The sequence below is a fragment of the Pseudophryne corroboree genome, chromosome 1 (assembly GCF_028390025.1).
Source record: "Pseudophryne corroboree isolate aPseCor3 chromosome 1, aPseCor3.hap2, whole genome shotgun sequence".
NCBI classification, from domain to species: Eukaryota; Metazoa; Chordata; class Amphibia; order Anura; family Myobatrachidae; genus Pseudophryne; species Pseudophryne corroboree.
This window is the reverse complement of record NC_086444.1, coordinates 1,067,141,668-1,067,159,376: the sequence shown is the minus strand read 5'-3', so window position 1 is coordinate 1,067,159,376 and position 17,709 is coordinate 1,067,141,668. Positions and strand designations below refer to the sequence as shown.

The following is a 17,709-nucleotide window of genomic DNA, read 5'->3' as shown; positions in this document are numbered from 1 at the left end:
TTAGTGATTTAAACAAACAAACTAAATCTGGAATGTATGATTTAAAAGTATGGAATTCCCCATGAACTGCAAGAGTAAGTGAAGGACGCAAGGACAATGCTGACCACCCAGCAGCACTGGTACTAAAGTGCACAAAAACAACACACAGATGACCCTTTACAGTTTAAAAAAAAGAAAGAAAGATATTTTTGTTTTGATGTTTCTTTTGACACAATATAAACGGAGTTGTTAGTTAACAAAAACACTAGCGTCGGAATTCAATTGTTTTGTGCTGCCTGAAGCTCCAGTCTAAAGTGACCGTCAATTCAATTGGTTGCGCCAATGGGAGTGTGTGCCATTGGCACCCAAAATGTCTGCTCACACCATATTACAGCAGGAAAATCTTCTTTCCAGGGGTTTAACAACTTTAACACGGTGTTTGGGCGCAACATGTGCAATACATAATGTGTGCCCAGTAGCTCACACCTGCCGGCACAAACAACTGGATATCTCCCCGTCACTTTAGACAGGAGGTGGAGCCTTGCTCTAATAATACATTGGGGGCAAATCAATTGAATGCGATTTTGTTCATCTCCGGCAATGAACACATGGAGCTATCCAATTGTCTGCATCTGACCCAGCACTTAGTCGCAGTTACTGCGTTATCTGACTTAATGTCTGGGCGCAATGCTGTTTGCTCAATTGATAAACCCGCAACTAGCAAAGTGGCACTAGTTAAGTGGATTTCGGCTTGCACCCTCTTTAGTTGCAGGTCTACAAAGTGACTAATTGCATAGCTAAACAAAATTGCGTTCAATTGAATTCCCAACTTTGTTAGCAATGGTACTATACTGAACTAATTTTTGCCAGTCTTCGAATTGTAGAAATCATTTAAACTTGGGCTTACCATACTATCCCTTTAAACCAGGACACATGAATTACACAGGTACTGTGGCTGGCTAACTTCAAGCTTGCATTTCCCCTGGTTTTAATCAGCCACAGAACCTGTATAACGCTTACGTGTCCCAGTTTAAAGGGATAGTATGGTGAGCCTATTTAAACTAATATTCTAGAAAAGCAGAAAGGTATTCTGGAAAATGCAATTTATGTGGCAGGACTCTCAATAGCCATTAGCCAGGGCTAAAATGCTAAATTCTACCTGTACTTCTATCCACACAAAGACTTTGGTGTTCAGATCACGTAAAGTTAGGTATCCGGTGACTGGACCAAGTGAATCAACCTTAATGAGGGTATTCAATTAGTGGCGTGCACTTTTCGCTCTTTTTAGGTCAAATTTACATTTGACCTATTCAATGCCCGTGCGTTTTTTCCACGAGGCCAAAAAATCCGCAAAGACGAATCCACCACCGATTCACGTGTTCTGTCGAATTTGGGGGCGTTTGACAGTTTTTTGGGTTCGTTTCGCCGATATGATTAAAAAAAATATAAAAATAAAAAGGCATGGGCAAAAATGGTTTAAAAAAAACGGGCGAAAACTCCCGCTATGGAATACACACAGGTTGAATTAGTGCAGATTTTCCGACTGTCGGAAAATTTGTCACTAATTGAATATACCCCTAAATCACTGACTAAGCAGCTGAACCACCATCTCTAATTTAAAAAGCATCTCAGCACGCTTACTGATGTAAATACAAGTATAATACATGTATACATAGGCTTGCCATAATATCCCTTTAATTTGGAACCTATGATTTACACAGGTTCTGTGGCGGATTAAAAAATAAAGCTTGAATTTTGCCAGCCACAGAACCTGTGTAAATCATAGGTGTCTCGGATTAAAGGGATAGTATTGCAAGTCTACGTATAAACAACTATAGATACAATCCATATAAACGGCACATTCTATGGACATCACTAAAATAATCATTTTAAGAGTTATTTATTTTAAATGATGTATCCCTACGGTAAATTACTAAACAAATATAAATTACACAGATTCCAGAAATCACCTCGTTATTTTGTGGCCTATGCAAAAGCTGTCAGCCCACAGTGTCATGCGTGTTTATGGTCACAGAACTGCTCGGTGACACCTAATAGTCATATAATTTATAGGCGGCGCATTTTAAATAAAACGGCAACAATAATTTGGAAACCAAAACCGTAATTAAGATAATATTTGGTATTATGAAAAACATAACACAAAATAATGATCGTTGTGGATAATGGGCCACAGCAGGTGCAATTGAAAGTTTACAAGTAAAGCGTGACCCTAGAACTCACAGTTGTTGTTGTCTGATGTATCCCAGCTTGCGCATGCTGTGTTCCAGGACATAGGAGAAATACAATCTATGTACAATAAGCATCTGAAGAGTCTGTAAAATATGTTATTAGGGAAAAATGCAGATATTGCCTTTTATTTTGAGGCGTAACAAACTATATTCCAGAATGCAATCGGGTTGCAAGACTTCTCATATGTCCCATAAATCTGGATTACAACTGGGAAAAGTATTCTGTACACCAGCTGTTGCTTACTACTCTCATTAGATGGCTGATCATCATGGGAGCCACATATCAGTGCCAGCTGGAGCGCTGCAGACCTGCCCATTTATATAGTCTGCCCCGTAAATTGTTGATTTGTAGCTAGGGGGAGTCATGAACAGAACTTACTACAAAACACTGGTAAAAACATCCCTCATTAACTATAGTTACGAGAGGTTTATTTTTTTCTATATGGCCTCAAAGGTTTTTTTTTCCCCCCAATTACTATGCTTCCAGTTACCAACAATGTAAGTATTAAAAATGCAAAAGCTCAGAATGCACTAATAGTTCTTGTGACAGCTCGCACCTGTATTCAATTATGAAGAGTAAGCTGTTTTGTTAGACTTATTTGTTGTGTTCCCATAACTACCCGACTGTACTGCCAATTTCCCAAATGATGCGGAGTACATTCACTATTACAACGAATGAGGGTACACGTTTGTGAGGCCTAAAGTTAGGGAAAGGCAGTGGAAATTGCCATGTGTCACCCTTTAATCATCCCCTATATCTCCTACAGAGCATAAAAAGCACTGACGCCTCACTGTATAAATAACTAGCAAATATAAGACTATGAACGCAATCTCGATTATTCCTGTAGAAAACCTCCCATATAAGTACACATAATCCTCAGGACTGGCGTACACTGGAAATGATAGTAATATCACTGCCTGGCTTAATGGCGTTAATACCGTTTCCATAGTCTGTAACACTTGATGCTCAATGAACAAATTATAAACTCATCATACAATATCAATGAGAATTATTATCAGGTTCACAGGTGGCTAACAATTAATGTAAGGAAAATTATTTCACATGGATCATTATTCTACACAGGACATGACTATACTGTAAACAAGGAACAATTTAATGAATGATACAGAAGAAAGTCGATTAATGCAATTACTTTGTTGCTCCTATTAGCATTGAACTGCTGAAAATGTTTCTCTTTGGTTTTGTTTTTTTAATGAGGGATTAATATTGCACTCCCAGGAAGGCATAACGGGATCTGGTCTGAAGATCGACACTGTCTAGGTCGACAATGTTTAGGTCGACCACTATAGGTCGACAGTCACTAGGTCGACATGGATGGAAGGTCGACAGGGTTTCTAGGTCGACATGTGCTAGGTCGACAGGTCTAAAGGTCGACATGAGTTTTTTTTTTTTTAAATTATTTTTTAGAATTTTTTCATACTTAACGATCCACGTGGACTACGATTGGAACGGTAATCTGTGCCGAGCGAAGCGGTAGCGGAGCGAAGGCACCATGCGAGGGGACGCGGTGCACTAATTTGGGATCCCGGTCACTCTACGAAGAAAACGACACCAAAAAAAAAAAATCCTCTTGTCGACCTTTAGACCTGTCGACCTAGCACATGTCGACCTTCCATCCATGTCGAACTAGTGACTGTCGACCTAAACATTGTCGACCTAGATACTGTCGATTTGATGAACCACACCCGGCATAACATCTCTTAAGCATCATCCCCTGGTTTCAGAGGTCCACTATATGGCATGTTCACTCAAGAGTGGGATTAATATGTATAGTTTGGCGCAGAGAAGAGAAAGGGGGGACATTACAGAAACTTTAAACTATATCAAGAGTTTTATCTAGGTACAGGAGGGAGACATTAATCAAAGGAAAAGAACACCACCAGGATACATGCCGAGACTGTAAGGAGGTAGGTTCCAAGGAAACTTGAAGAAAAATTACTTTACAGAAAAGGTAGTGGATAGGGGGAATAGCCTCCATTATATGTAGAAGAAGCCAAGAGACTGTAGAGCAATTTAAACATGCTTGGGATAGACATAAGAATATCCTACAAAGAACTAAGGATCATATAGGGTTAAGGTTACCAAAAGGTAAATAAAGGGCAGATTAGATGTGCTGCCGTCAAATTCTATGTTTCTATCATACAATTGCACTAAATGGCCCAGGGACATAGGACGTGAAGTGGCCACTTGAAGCAATTGCTAAACTGCTGGGTTACATTTATGCAGATCACAAGATGGATGCAAAATTCTCCTGTATGTGTGTTTATTAAGTACAGACCACTTCTGCTTGGTACTAGCACTTTTCCCATCTGCCTTTGGGTAATTTTATTCAGCACAGGTCATACTTTGCTGTCTACAGATTAGGGGGCACTATTATAGTAAATCCTTGATAAATTGGTATAATGTAATAGTATTATCAATGTTAATCTAATGGGGCTCACCTTGACTTGGTGGGTGTGCTAACATGTTTGGCCAAATATATATTTATAGTCCATAATTGAAGAGGCGAGTAGATGAAGGTGTTATGTAACAATTTTCTGAATAATGCATTTCTTTTTTTAATGGATGAAGGTGATATAACCTAGGGATCATAGTATCAATGTTATTATAAATGTTGGTAGTCTACTTACGGATATATTTTGTGAATAAAGGTACTATGTCCAATTCTTAAATTCTAATAATTTATCTTTAACCGTAAATATATCTGTTTCTTCTAATCCAGAGGTTCCAAAACGCGGTCCTCAAGGCACCCTAACAATCCAGGTTTTAAGGATATCCATGCTAGAGCACAGGAGACTTAGGAGGTCATTCAGAGTTGATCGCTAGCTTGCTTTCGTTCGCTGTGCAGCGATCATGCAAAAAAACGGCACTTCTGCGCAAGCGTATGTGGCGCAATGCGCACGTGCGTCGTACTATTACAACGAACGTAGTTTCACACAAGGTCTTGCGAAGCTTTTCAGTCGCACTGCTGGCCGCAGAGTGATTGACAGGAAAAGGGCATTTCTGGGTGTCAACTGACCGTTTTCAGGGAGTGTTCAAAAAACGCAGGCATGGCTGGACGAACGCAGGGCGTGTTCGTGACGTCAAAACAGGAACTGAATAGTCTGAAGTGATCGCAAGCGCTGAGTAGGTCTGAAGCTACTCTGAAACTGCACAAAATAATTTTGTAGCCGCTCTGCGATCCTTTCGTTCGCACTTCTGCTAAGCTAAAATACACTCCCAGTGGGAGGCGGCATAGCGTTTGCACGGCTGCTAAAAACTGCTAGCGGGCAAACAACTTGGAATGACCCCCTTAATTAGTACTTTTACTTAAACTTTTATTTAACCATATGTGCTCTAGCATGGATATCCTTAAAACCTGTACTGTTAGGGTGCTTTGATGACCACATCTGGGAACTACTGTTCTAAATGTAACATAACACCATCATCCACTCACCTCTTCAATAATTTTGACTAATAGCGTGGGGGGGAGCGAGCTGAAATGCAGGGCCCGGCTGGCAGCGCACACGAACAGAGCAACAATTGCTCCATTGGGAGCCATCTAGTGGCTGCTGGCACATGCAACAATTGAATACCACCCTTAGTGTTCTTAGTGCTAACAATGTGAACCTGCTTTTTCTCCTTTTTTGCACAAAATATGCAAGAACAGATGGAAGCAGATTTTGACTGGTGGAATCAGCTTGCTCACTCCCACTGTGGCAGCCTAAATGCATTTATTTATTTTTCAATCGGACCACATCAGGAAACTAAGACTGGGTACACACTACATCGATCTGGAATCGTGGCCAACGACACGACCAAAAGGGCCAAGATGTCAGTCGGCTGTACACATTGAGCGATATATCGTTCATGGTCGCATTCAGTAGCATGACGTCAGCTGACGGAACGTCCCATCTGCCGAGGCAGCACAAATGAGGGGACAACTGACATGTTGGCGGGCAGGAGTGTACAGTGGTGTGTACACACTACTCAATGTGCTCAATATGTCGGTCCGATCTTCCAGATAGAACATATAGCCTAGTGTGTACCCAGCTCAAGTTCTTTTGTTTATTTAAGATAACTGATGCCTGTATTTAATTATTTTGCGGCAGATTTTAGTGTGAAGTCTGTCCATATCCATACATGAGCACCTTTATGTATATTTGGTTGCAGCAGACTGGATGTCACCCTTCTCAGTTATAGTTAGGTATACACCTATTTCATGTATTAGGTAACACATTCTTTGACAATATATTTTGCTGGATACTGTATAACCCATACTAGAAATAGAACAGAAGATTCCTAAACAAAAAAACGTGTATCGGAAGTGATATAAGTCTGCAACGCCCTTTACAACTTTAACAAACACGAGAACAAGCGGATACAATCTTCCACCTTGATCAAATATCTTGCATTCTGATAAAGCCCAGATGAATATGCTTCCTCTTGGAAAAGGGATGCATGACCCTATTCAGCTTCAGTTGCAGTTTGGCTAATATAACAAAACTGAAACTGCTATCATGCTTGCCCAGCACAGGGCAAGGATGCCCAGCATTATAATGGCGGCCAGCATTACAAGCGCAATTAAATTGCATCGCTAAATAAGGGAAGCCCCACTGACAACGCAACCTGGCTGCGAAGGCAGTTGGGCCTCCGCCATGATTCCCGTCGCAGCGGCCGCGTGTGATGTCACGCTGCTGCCCCAAAAAAGGACCTCGGCTCTCCCCCATTTGCAGTGCAGCACCCCCGCAATGGCGCATCTCCACCCTCGATCACCGCGCAAACTGCGCATTACTGAGATGTAATTGCATCTCCGAGCCCGCACAGTTCAGGAAATGCACTTGCACACTGGGCTCTTGAAAAGGGGAATGCGATCTCATCTCAGATCCATATGAACCTGAATAAAGGTCCTCAGTCAGGATACAGATAGCGGGATCCCAACAAAGAGAATCCTGATGGATCCCGAAAGTACGAAAGTACGTACTGGGGTTAGGAATAGGCACTAACAACACAGAACAAACTATACCAAGTGATGACATGATGGGTTCTAATGCTGCACACTTCCCTTTCCAGGCTGACCCATATAATGTTGGCATGTATAAATCTGCAGTCTGTCCCTATACCTGTGGGTTGAGCGGTTTCAGTAAGTAAAGAGAAAAACAATTGACATCGTAAAGAGAAACATACATTTTCCCACATTATATGCTGTGCAGCATTGTCTTATTGTAGGAATCTTTTCTACAATAAGATAAACTTCACACAAATCCATTGTAGTATGCAAATACATTGGCCTACCACAATAATACCCAAAAAAAGAACATTAGCTAAACATAATGTATCGCACACAAAAACTGGTACGGTCTTAATGGTCTTAAATACCCCCTAACAGGAAGTATGCCGTGCACCGGGTAAACTGGTGTTGGTGTTTTGTACTTTTCAGTGTGGTTAACCCTATAATGTTAACCCTATGATGTTCATCTTTTATTAATCCGTGTATTACACCTAGTGTCATCCATCTTAAGTTAGTATGCACCTATGGTGAATGCAGTATAATCTTGGTGTGTCGACAGCTTTATATCCGTTTTTTTCATAGTTTTATCTATCTAGCATAGGGTGTGAACTTCTACCTCCTATGCATTTACTATACTTTTGTTGGGAACTGGGAGACTATGTGTGTGTTCTTGTCTGTGTCATTTATATTATTATATTTATTCATTTGTTTTTTGTTTGTTATAGTGATCAGTATTTGATGTTTTGAAATGATCTTTTGCACACGGAAGCTTGTCTTGATAAAGATCCCTAATAGTGGATCGAAACGTCGACAACAATAAGCCTGACTTCTACTGAAATAAAGTTATTGTGAAATTGAAGCTGTTGAAGACCGTCTTATTGGATGAGTGCACCTCCATACTATTGGACTCTGTATATATATCCACTGTAAGAAGGTCTGTACTGTCAGTTTTGAAAGGCTACCTGTCATTACGTTTAATTAGGAAGTATGTACACTGCTCAAAAAAATAAAGGGAATACTAAAATAACACATCCTAGATCTGAATGAATGAAATATTCTTATTAAATACTTTGTTCTTTACATAGTTGAATGTGCTGACAACAAAATCACACAAAAATTATCAATGGAAATCAAATTTATTAACCCATGGAGGTCTGGATTTGGAGTCACACTCAAAATTAAAGTGGAAAAACACACTACAGGCTGATCCAACTTTGATGTAATGTCCTTAAAACAAGTCAAAATGAGGCTCAGTAGTGTGTGTGGCTTCCACGTGCCTGTATGACCTCCCTACAACGCCTGGGCATGCTCCTGATGAGGTGGCGGATGGTCTCCTGAGGGATCTCATCCCAGACCTGGACTAAAGCATCCGCCAGCTCCTGGACAGTCTGTGGTGCAACGTGGCATTGGTGGATGGAGCGAGACATGATGTCCCAGATGTGCTCAATTGGATTCAGGTCTGGGGAACGGGCGGGCCAGTCCATAGCATCAATGCCTTCGTCTTGCAGGAACTGCTGACACACTCCAGCCACATGAGGTCTAGCATTGTCTTGCATTAGGAGGAACTCAGGGCCAACCGCACCAGCATATGGTCTCACAAGGGGTCTGAGGATCTCATCTCGGTACCTAATGGCAGTCAGGCTACCTCTGGCAAGCACATGGAGGGCTGTGTGGCCCCCCAAAGAAATGCCACCCCACACCATTACTGACCCACTGCTAAACCGGTCATGCTGGAGGATGTTGCAGGCAGCAGAACGTTCTCCTTGACGTCTCTAGACTCTGTCACGTCTGTCACATGTGCTCAATGAGAACCTGCCAGTGGCGAATTTGCCAATCTTGGTGTTCTCTGGCAAATGCCAAACGTCCTGCACGGTGTTGGGCTGTAAGCACAACCCCCACCTGTGGACGTCGGACCCTCATACCACCCTCATGGAGTCTGTTTCTGATCATTTGAGTAGACACATGCACATTTGTGGCTTGCTGGAGGTCATTTTGCAGGGCTCTGGCAGTGCTCCTCCTGTTCCTCCTTGCACAAAGGCGGAGGTAGTGGTCCTGCTGCTGGGTTGTTGCCCTCCTACGACCTCCTCCACGTCTCCTGATGTACTGGCCTGTCTCCTGGTAGTGCCTCCATGCTCTGGACACTACGCTGCAAACCTTCTTGCCACAGCTCGCATTGATGTGCCATCCTGGATGAGCTGCACTACCTGAGCCACTTGTGTGGGTTGTAGACTCCGGCTCATGCTACCACTAGAGTGAAAGCATCGCCAGCTTTCAAAAGTGACCAAAACATCAGCCAGAAAGCATAGGAGCTGAGAAGTGGTCTGTGGTCACCACCTGCAGAACAACTCCTTTATTGGGGGTGTCTTGTTAATTGCCTATAATTCCCACATGTTGTCTATTCCATTTGCACAACAGCATGTGAAATTGATTGTCAATCAGTGTTGCTTCCTAAGTGGACAGTTTGATTTCACAGAAGTGTGATTGACTTGGAGTTACATTGTGTTGTTTAAGTGTTCCCTTTATTTTTTTGAGCAGTGTATGTATGTGTGTATATATATATATATATATATATATATATATATCTATATCTATATCTATATCTATATATATATATATATATATCTATATCTATATCCATAAATATTGGGACATCGACAATTCTCATATTTTGGGCTCTATTACACCACCACAATGGATTTGAAATGAAACAAACAAGATGTGCTTTAACTGCAGACTTTCCGCTTCAATTTGATGGTATTTACATCCAAATCATGTGAACGGTGTAGGAATTACAACAGTTTCTATATGTGCTTCCCACTTTTTAAGGGACCAAAAGTAATGGAACAATCGACTCAAAAGCTATTTCATGGACAGGAGTTGGCTATTCCCTCGTTATTTCATCATCAATTAAGCAGGTAAAAGGTCAGGAGTAGATTCCAGGTGTGACATTTGCATTTGGAATCTGTTGCTGTCGACTCTCAATATGAGATCCAAAGAGCTGCCACTATCAGTGAAGCAAGCCATCATTAGGCTGAAAAATCAAAACAAACCCATCAGAGAGATAGCAAAAACATTAGGTGTGGCCAAATCAACTGTTTGGAACATTCTTAAAAAGAAAGAACGCACCGGAGAGCTCAGCAACACCAAAAGACCCGGAAGTCCACGGATAACAACTGTGGTGGATGACAGAGGAATTATTTCCCTGATGAAGAAAAACCCCTTCACAACAGTTGCCCAGACCAAGAACACTCTCCAGGAGGTAGGTGTATATGTGTCAAAGTCAACAATCAAGAGAAGACTTCACAAGAGTGAATATAGAGGGTTCACCACAAGATGTAAACCATTGGTGAGCCACAAAAACAGGAAGTCCAGATTAGAGTTTGCCAAACATCTAAAAATAGGATTTTGATACCTACCGGTATATCCTTTTCTCTTAGTCCGTAGAGGATGCTGGGGACTCCAAAAGGACCATGGGGTATAGACGGGATCCGCAAGAGACATGGGCACTTTAAGACTTTAAATGGGTGTGAACTGGCTCCTCACTCTATGCCCCTCCTCCAGACCTCAGTTATAGGAACTGTGCCCAGAGGAGACGGAAATTTCGAGGAAAAGGATTTTGTTAAACTAAGGGTGAAATACCTACCAGCTCACACCACCACACACCGTACAACATGGCCTGTAACCACAACCAGTTAACAGCGTGAACCAAAATGATCAGCAAAAGGCTGACCTTAACCAAAACACAACCATTGTGTAACATAAGCAATAACCGTTAACAAGTACTGCAGATAGAGTCTGCACTGGGACGGGCGCCCAGCATCCTCTACGGACTAAGAGAAAAGGATTTATCGGTAGGTATCAAAATCCTATTTTCTCCTTCGTCCTAGAGGATACTGGGGACTCCAAAAGGACCATGGGGTTTATACCAAAGTTCCCAACCGGGCAGGAGAGTGCGGACGACTCTGCAGCACCGATTGAGCAAACATGAGGTCCTCATCAGCCACGGTATCAAACTTGTAGAATTTTGCAAAAGTGTTTGAACCCGACCAAGTAGCTGCTCGGCAAAGTTGTAATGCCGAGACACCCCGGGCAGCCGCCCAAGACGAGCCCACCTTCCTAGTGAAATGGGCCTTCACCGAATTTGGTAACTGCAATCCAGCCGCAGAATGGGCATGCTGAATCGTATTACAGATCCAGCGTGCAATAGTCTGCTTAGAAGCAGAATTTCCAACCTTGTTGGAAGCATACAGGACAAACATCGCCTCTGTTTTCATAATACGAGCCGTTCTGGCTACATAAATTTTCAAAGCTCTGACCACATCGAGCGACTTAGAATCAGCCAAGGCTTCAGTAGCCACAGGTACCACAATAGGTTGGTTCATGTGAAACGAAGAAACCACCTTTGGGAGAAATTGTTGACAAGTCCTCAATTCCGCTCTATCAACATGGAAAACCAAGTAGGGGCTTTTGTAAGACAAAGCCGCCAACTCTGACACCCGCCTTGCGGACGCCAAGGCCAATAGCATGACCACTTTACAAGTTAGAAATTTCAACTCAACCATTTGTAAAGGTTCAAACCAATGTGACGTCAGGAACCGTAACACCACGTTAAGGTCCCATGGAGCCACCGGGGGCACAAATGGAGGTTGTATGTGCAGTACCCCTTTCACGAAAGTCTGTACTTCTGGAAGCGAGGCCAATTCCTTTTGAAAGAAAATAGATAAGGCCGAAATCTGCACTTTAATGGAGCCTAACTTTAGGCCCGCATCCACAACTGCTTGCAAAAAATGGAGAAAAGGACCCAGCTGAAATTCTTCCATAGGCGACTTCTTCGATTCGCACCAAATATTTTCTCCAAATACGGTGGTAATGCTTTGCCGTTACCTCCTTCCTAGCTTTCACTAGAGTCGGAATGACCTCTCCGGGAATACCCTTTCGAGCTAGGATTTGGCGTTCAACCGCCATGCTGTCAAACGCAACCGCGATAAGTCTTGGAACACGCACGGTCCTTGCTGTAATAGATCCTCTCTCAGAGGAAGAGGCCAGGTATCTCCTATGAGTAATTCCTGAAGATCCGGATACCAGGCCCTCCGTGGTCAATCTGGAACAACAAGTATCGCCTGAACCCTTGTTCTTCTTATGATCCTTAAAACCTTTGGGATGAGTGGAAGTGGAGGGAACACATAGACCGACTGAAACACCCACGGTGTCACCAGTGCGTCCACTGCTATTGCTTGAGGGTCCCTTGACGTGGAACAATATGTCTGAAGCTTCTTGTTGAGGCGAGACGCCATCATGTCTATTTGAGGCAGTCCCCAATGACTTGTCACTTCTGCAAAGACCTCTTGATGAAGACCCCACTCTCCTGGATGGAGATCGTGTCTGCTGAGGAAGTCTGCTTCCCAGTTGTCCACGCCTGGAATGAAGAAAGCTGACAGAGCGCTTGCATGTTTTTCCGCCCAGCGAAGTATCCTTGTGGCCTCCGCCATCGCCGCTCTGCTCCTTGTTCCGCCCTGGCGGTTAATGTGTGCCACCGCTGTTATGTTGTCCGTCTGAATCAGGACGGGTAGGCCGCGAAGGAGATGTTCTGCTTGTAGGAGGCCATTGTAAATGGCCCTTAATTCCAGAATGTTTATGTGCAGACAAGCTTCCTTGCTTGGACCATTTTCCCTGGAAATTTTCCCCGTGTGTGACTGCTCCCCAACCTCGGAGACTCGCATCCGTGGTTACCAGGACCCAATCCTGGATCCCGAACCTGCAACCCTCTAGAAGGTGAGAACTTTGGAGACCCCACAGGAGAGAAATCCTGGCCCTGGGGGATAGGCTTATCCTCCGGTGCATGTGTAGATGGGACCCGGACCACTTGTCCAACAGGTCCCACTGAAAAGTCCTGGCATGAAACCTGCCAAACGGAATGGCCTCGTAGACCGCCACCATTTTCCCCAGCACTCGAGTGCATTGATGAATCGACACACTTGCCGGTTTCAGAAGTTCCTTGACCATTTCTGGATTTCCAGAGCTTTTTCCAACGGGAGAAAAACTCTCTGTAGATCCGTGTCCAGAATCATGCCCAAGAACGACAGCCGTGTTGTCGGAATCAACTGTGACTTTGTCAAATTTAGGAGCCAGCCATGTTGCTGCAGAACCGTCAGGGAGAGCGCAACGTTTTTTCTTAACTGCTCCTGGGATCTCGCCTTTATCAGGAGATCGTCCAAGTACGGGATAATTGTAACCCCTTGCTTGCGCAGGAGCACCATCATTTCCGCCATTACCTTGGTGAAAATCCTCGGGGCCGTGGAAAAACCAAATGGCAACGTTTGAAATTGGTAGTGACAATCCTGAACAGCGAACCTCAGGTACGCCTGACGAGGAGGATAAATGCGGACATGTAGGTAATCATCCTTTATGTCGACTGACACCATAAAATCCCCCCCCCCCCCCTCCAGACTGGAGATCACTGCTCGGAGAGATTCCATCTTGAATTTGAAACTGTTCAAATACAGATTGAGGGATTCTTAAATTCAGAATCGGTCTGACCGAGCCATCCGGCTTCGGGACCACAAACAGGCTTGAATAAAACCCTTCTCCCCGTTGTGACTGGGGTACCTCGACAATGACTCGCTGCTGACACAGCTTTTGTATTGCCGCACACACTACCTCTCTTTCCGGAAGAGAAGCTGGCAAGGCCGATTTGAAAAATCGGTGTGGAGGCACGTCTTGAAACTCCAGTTTGTATCCTTGGGTCACAATTTCCAGCACCCAAGGATCCAGGGCCGAGAGAACCCAGACCTGACTGAAGAGCTGAAGACGCGCCCCCACCGGTGCGGACTCCCGCAGGGGAGCCCCAGCATCATGCGGTGGACTTGGCAGAAGCCGGGGAGGACTTCTGCTCCTGGGAGTTTGCCACAGCCGGCGATCTTTTTCCTTTTTCGTGCCCCCCCTTGTTTTTAACACCCTGTTACTTGTGACAGCAGTGAAGGGCCAGGAGCAGCGTTTCTGCAGCAAGCTGTGGAGAGAAAATGGTGCTGGTCAGAGCTGGAGGACGAAGCCCCGCCCCCTACATGGCGCGCTTATGTCCCGCATTTTTTTATACTGGCGGGGGGTCTCCCGACAGTGCCTCCGCACTGTATATACATGCCAGTCCTTATTTTTGAGGTTTTTATTGCTGCCCAGGGCGCCCCCCCTGCGCCCCCCCTGCGCCCTGCACCCATGTAGTACCTGTGTGTGCGGGAGCAATGGCGCGCAGCGCGACTGCTGCGCGGTACCTCAGGAAGACTGAAGTCTTCTGCCGCCTTCTCTGAAGTCTTCTTTGCTTCGGTTACTCACCTGTCTTCTTTCTTCAGGCTCTGTGAGGGGGACGGCGGCACGGCTCCGGGAACGAGCAGCTAGGTGACCCAAGTGATCAGACCCTCTGGAGCTAATGGTGTCCAGTAGCCTAAGAAGCAGAGCCTTTCAACTCACATAAGTAGGTCTGCTTCTCTCCCCTCAGTCCCACGATGCAGGGAGCCTGTTGCCAGCAGCGCGCCCTGAAAATAAAAAACCTAACAAAAGTCTTTTTAGAGAAACTCAGTAGAGCTCCCCTAGTGTGTGACCAGTCTCCTCTGGGCACAGAATCTAACTGAGGTCTGGAGCAGGGGCATAGAGGGAGGAGCCAGTTCACACCCATTTAAAGTCTTAAAGTGCCCATGTCTCCTGCGGATCCCGTCTATACCCCATGGTCCTTCTGGAGTCCCCAGCATCCTCTAGGACGAAGGAGAAAAAGCCTTTACAGTTCTGGAACAACAACCTATGGACAGATGAGACAAAGATCAACTTGTACCAGAGTGATGGGAAGAGAAGAATATCGAGAAGGAAAGGAACTGCTCATGATCCAAAACATACCACCTCCTCAGTGAAGCATGGTGGTGGTAGTGTCATGGCGTGGGCATGTATGGCTGTCAGTGGAACTGGTTCCCTTGTAGTTATTGATAATGTGACTGCTGACAAAAGCAGCAGGATGAATTCTGAAGTGTCTCTGGCAATATTATCTGCTCATATTCAGTCAAATGCTTCAGACCTCATTGGACGCCACTTCACAGTGCGGATAGACAATGATCCGAAGCATACTGCGAAAGCAACCAAAGAGATTTTTAAGGCAAATAAGTGGAATGTTATGCAATGGCCAAGTCAATCACCTGACCTGAATCCGATTGAGCATGCAATTCACTCGATGAAGACAAAACTGAAGGGAAAATGCCCCAAGAACAAGCAGGAACTGAAGACATTTGCAGTAGAGGCCTGGCAGAGCATCACCAGGGATGAAACCCAGCGTCTGGTGATGTCTATGCGTTCTAGACTTCAGGGTGTAATTGACTGCAAAGGATTTGCAACAAAGTATTAATAAGTGAAGTTTTGATTGTTTAGTTTGCCCCATTACTTTTGGGCCCTTAAAAAGTGGGAGGCACATATAGAAACCGTTGTAATTCCTACACCGTTCACCTGATTTGGATGTAAATACCCTCAAATTAAAGAGGAAAGTCTGCAGTTAAAGCACATCTTGTTTGTTTCATTTCAAATCCATTGTGGTGATGTATAGAACCCAAAATATGAGAATTGTGTTGATGTCCCAATATTTATGGACCTGTGTATGTATTTATATATATATATATATATATATATATATATATATTATATATATACATACACATATATATATATATACACATATATACATACACACACAGATATCTATCTATCTATCTCCTTGAAGAATCCGGCACTCACAAAGACAATAAATTGCTGGGTGCTCGTGCTCTATTACAATACAGGTTGAGTATCCCTTATAAAAATGCTTGGGACCAGAGGTATTTTGGATATCGGATTTTTCCGTATTTTGGAATAATTGCATACCATAATGAGATATCATGGTGATGGGACCTAAGTCTAACCACAGAATGCATTTGTGTTTCATATACACCTTATAAACACAGCCTGAAGTCAATTTTAGCCAATACTTTTTATAACTTTGTGCATTAAACAAAGTGTGTGTACAGTCACACAATTTATTTATGTTTCATATACACCTTATACACACAGCCTGAAGGTCATTTAAAACAATATTTTTAATAACTTTGTGTATTAAACAAAGTTTGTGTACATTGAGCCATCAAAAAACAAAGATTTCACTATTTCACTCTCACTCAAAAAAGTCTGTATTTCGGAATATTCCGTATTTCGGAATATTTGGATATGGGATACTCAACCTGTAGTACCAGTGTTGCTGATTACGCAACACTGGTACTATCTCCATTAAGAATAGTATACATACTAACATAGGGGCATATCTTGCATTAGGATCCCCATTATTATTTTTCTAACATACGATAGTTGTATTTATATGGTCTGACCAGTAATCGTAGTCAGAACCAAATGCGGGTTCCTATACTAAATACTTACATATTACTTAAATTTTTATATCATCCCTAACTTAGAATGTTTTCTTTCCGTACATATCTTATTTATTGTTTTACATAGTCTTAATAGACTGTGTCCATACATTTGTGGAGCAGGGGTTCCCATATTATCATTGCTTTTATTTTTTCTATCGCAGCGCTGGAGACCAGGGTGGCTTCCCCGGTTGCTACAATAACCGGAGTTAGCCAATGGCGATCCCCGCCAGAACGTCGTCACCGGGAGGTGAAACACGCCCTCCCTGGCCTCCGGACGCGGCACAGCACTGACACACACTATCAAGGGGATAAAAGGTAAGAACATTCTGACCTGATCGCTCGCTGCAGTTCTTTGCAGTGATCAGGTCAGAACTGCGCATGCACCGGCTCCGCAGTGCGCCGGCGCATGGCTGACAGCCGACGGCCGTCATTGCCTAGCAGTCGCCCCTGCCTGATTGACAGGCAGAGCCGGTTGCTGGGCAGGAGGGGGCGGCACGGCAGCGTTTGGCCGCCGTCTTGTGGGCGCGGTCCGGCCAACGCAGGCGTGGCCGGACCATGCAGGGGGCCAGCCACAGCGCTTGCGTGACACCACACACAGCTGCTGCAACCCGAGCAGTGACAAGTAGCTCCCGGCCAGCACACAAAAGCTGCGCTGGCCGGGAGCTACTCCTGAAGTGCAAAAGCATTGCAGCTGTGCGATGCTTTTGCACTTCTGCGACGGGGCAGGGACTGACATGCGGGGTGGGCTAGCCCTGTGCTGGGCGTCTCCCCGCATGTCTGTGTTCGGCATCACCCCCTTCGTTCACGTTCATTGTTCTTGTTTTTTGTTTTATTATATGACATTAGCATAGTCATGTTAAACTTTAGCAGTATCGGTATATCCTGACGATGGGACATAGGATGGTCCCGAAAAGCAATGCATTTATATTACAAGGAACAGGATGATGAAAGTGTTGTGACGGAGAACAACCTATATCACAGATTTTGGTAACTGCACCACAATTAAATGATTTGCAAACATGGTCAATGGGGATCAGAGGG

At 44.0% G+C, this 17,709-nt stretch overlaps 1 protein-coding gene across 10 annotated transcripts in view; it reads right to left on the bottom strand.

Annotated features, from left to right (window-relative positions):
* Positions 1-17,709, bottom strand: part of FRYL (FRY like transcription coactivator) — a 541,692-nt gene that overhangs the window by 263,030 nt on the left and 260,953 nt on the right. Inside the window, exon 1 of one of the 10 annotated variants that reach the window (XM_063920959.1) lies at positions 2,221-2,288. The exons of the other annotated variants lie outside the window; for them this stretch is intronic. Within the exon in view, the coding sequence (XP_063777029.1) occupies positions 2,221-2,272 (52 nt within the window). The 5' untranslated portion in view covers positions 2,273-2,288. Of the gene's footprint in view, positions 1-2,220; positions 2,289-17,709 lie in introns of those variants that run through there. 10 annotated transcript variants of the gene reach the window in all.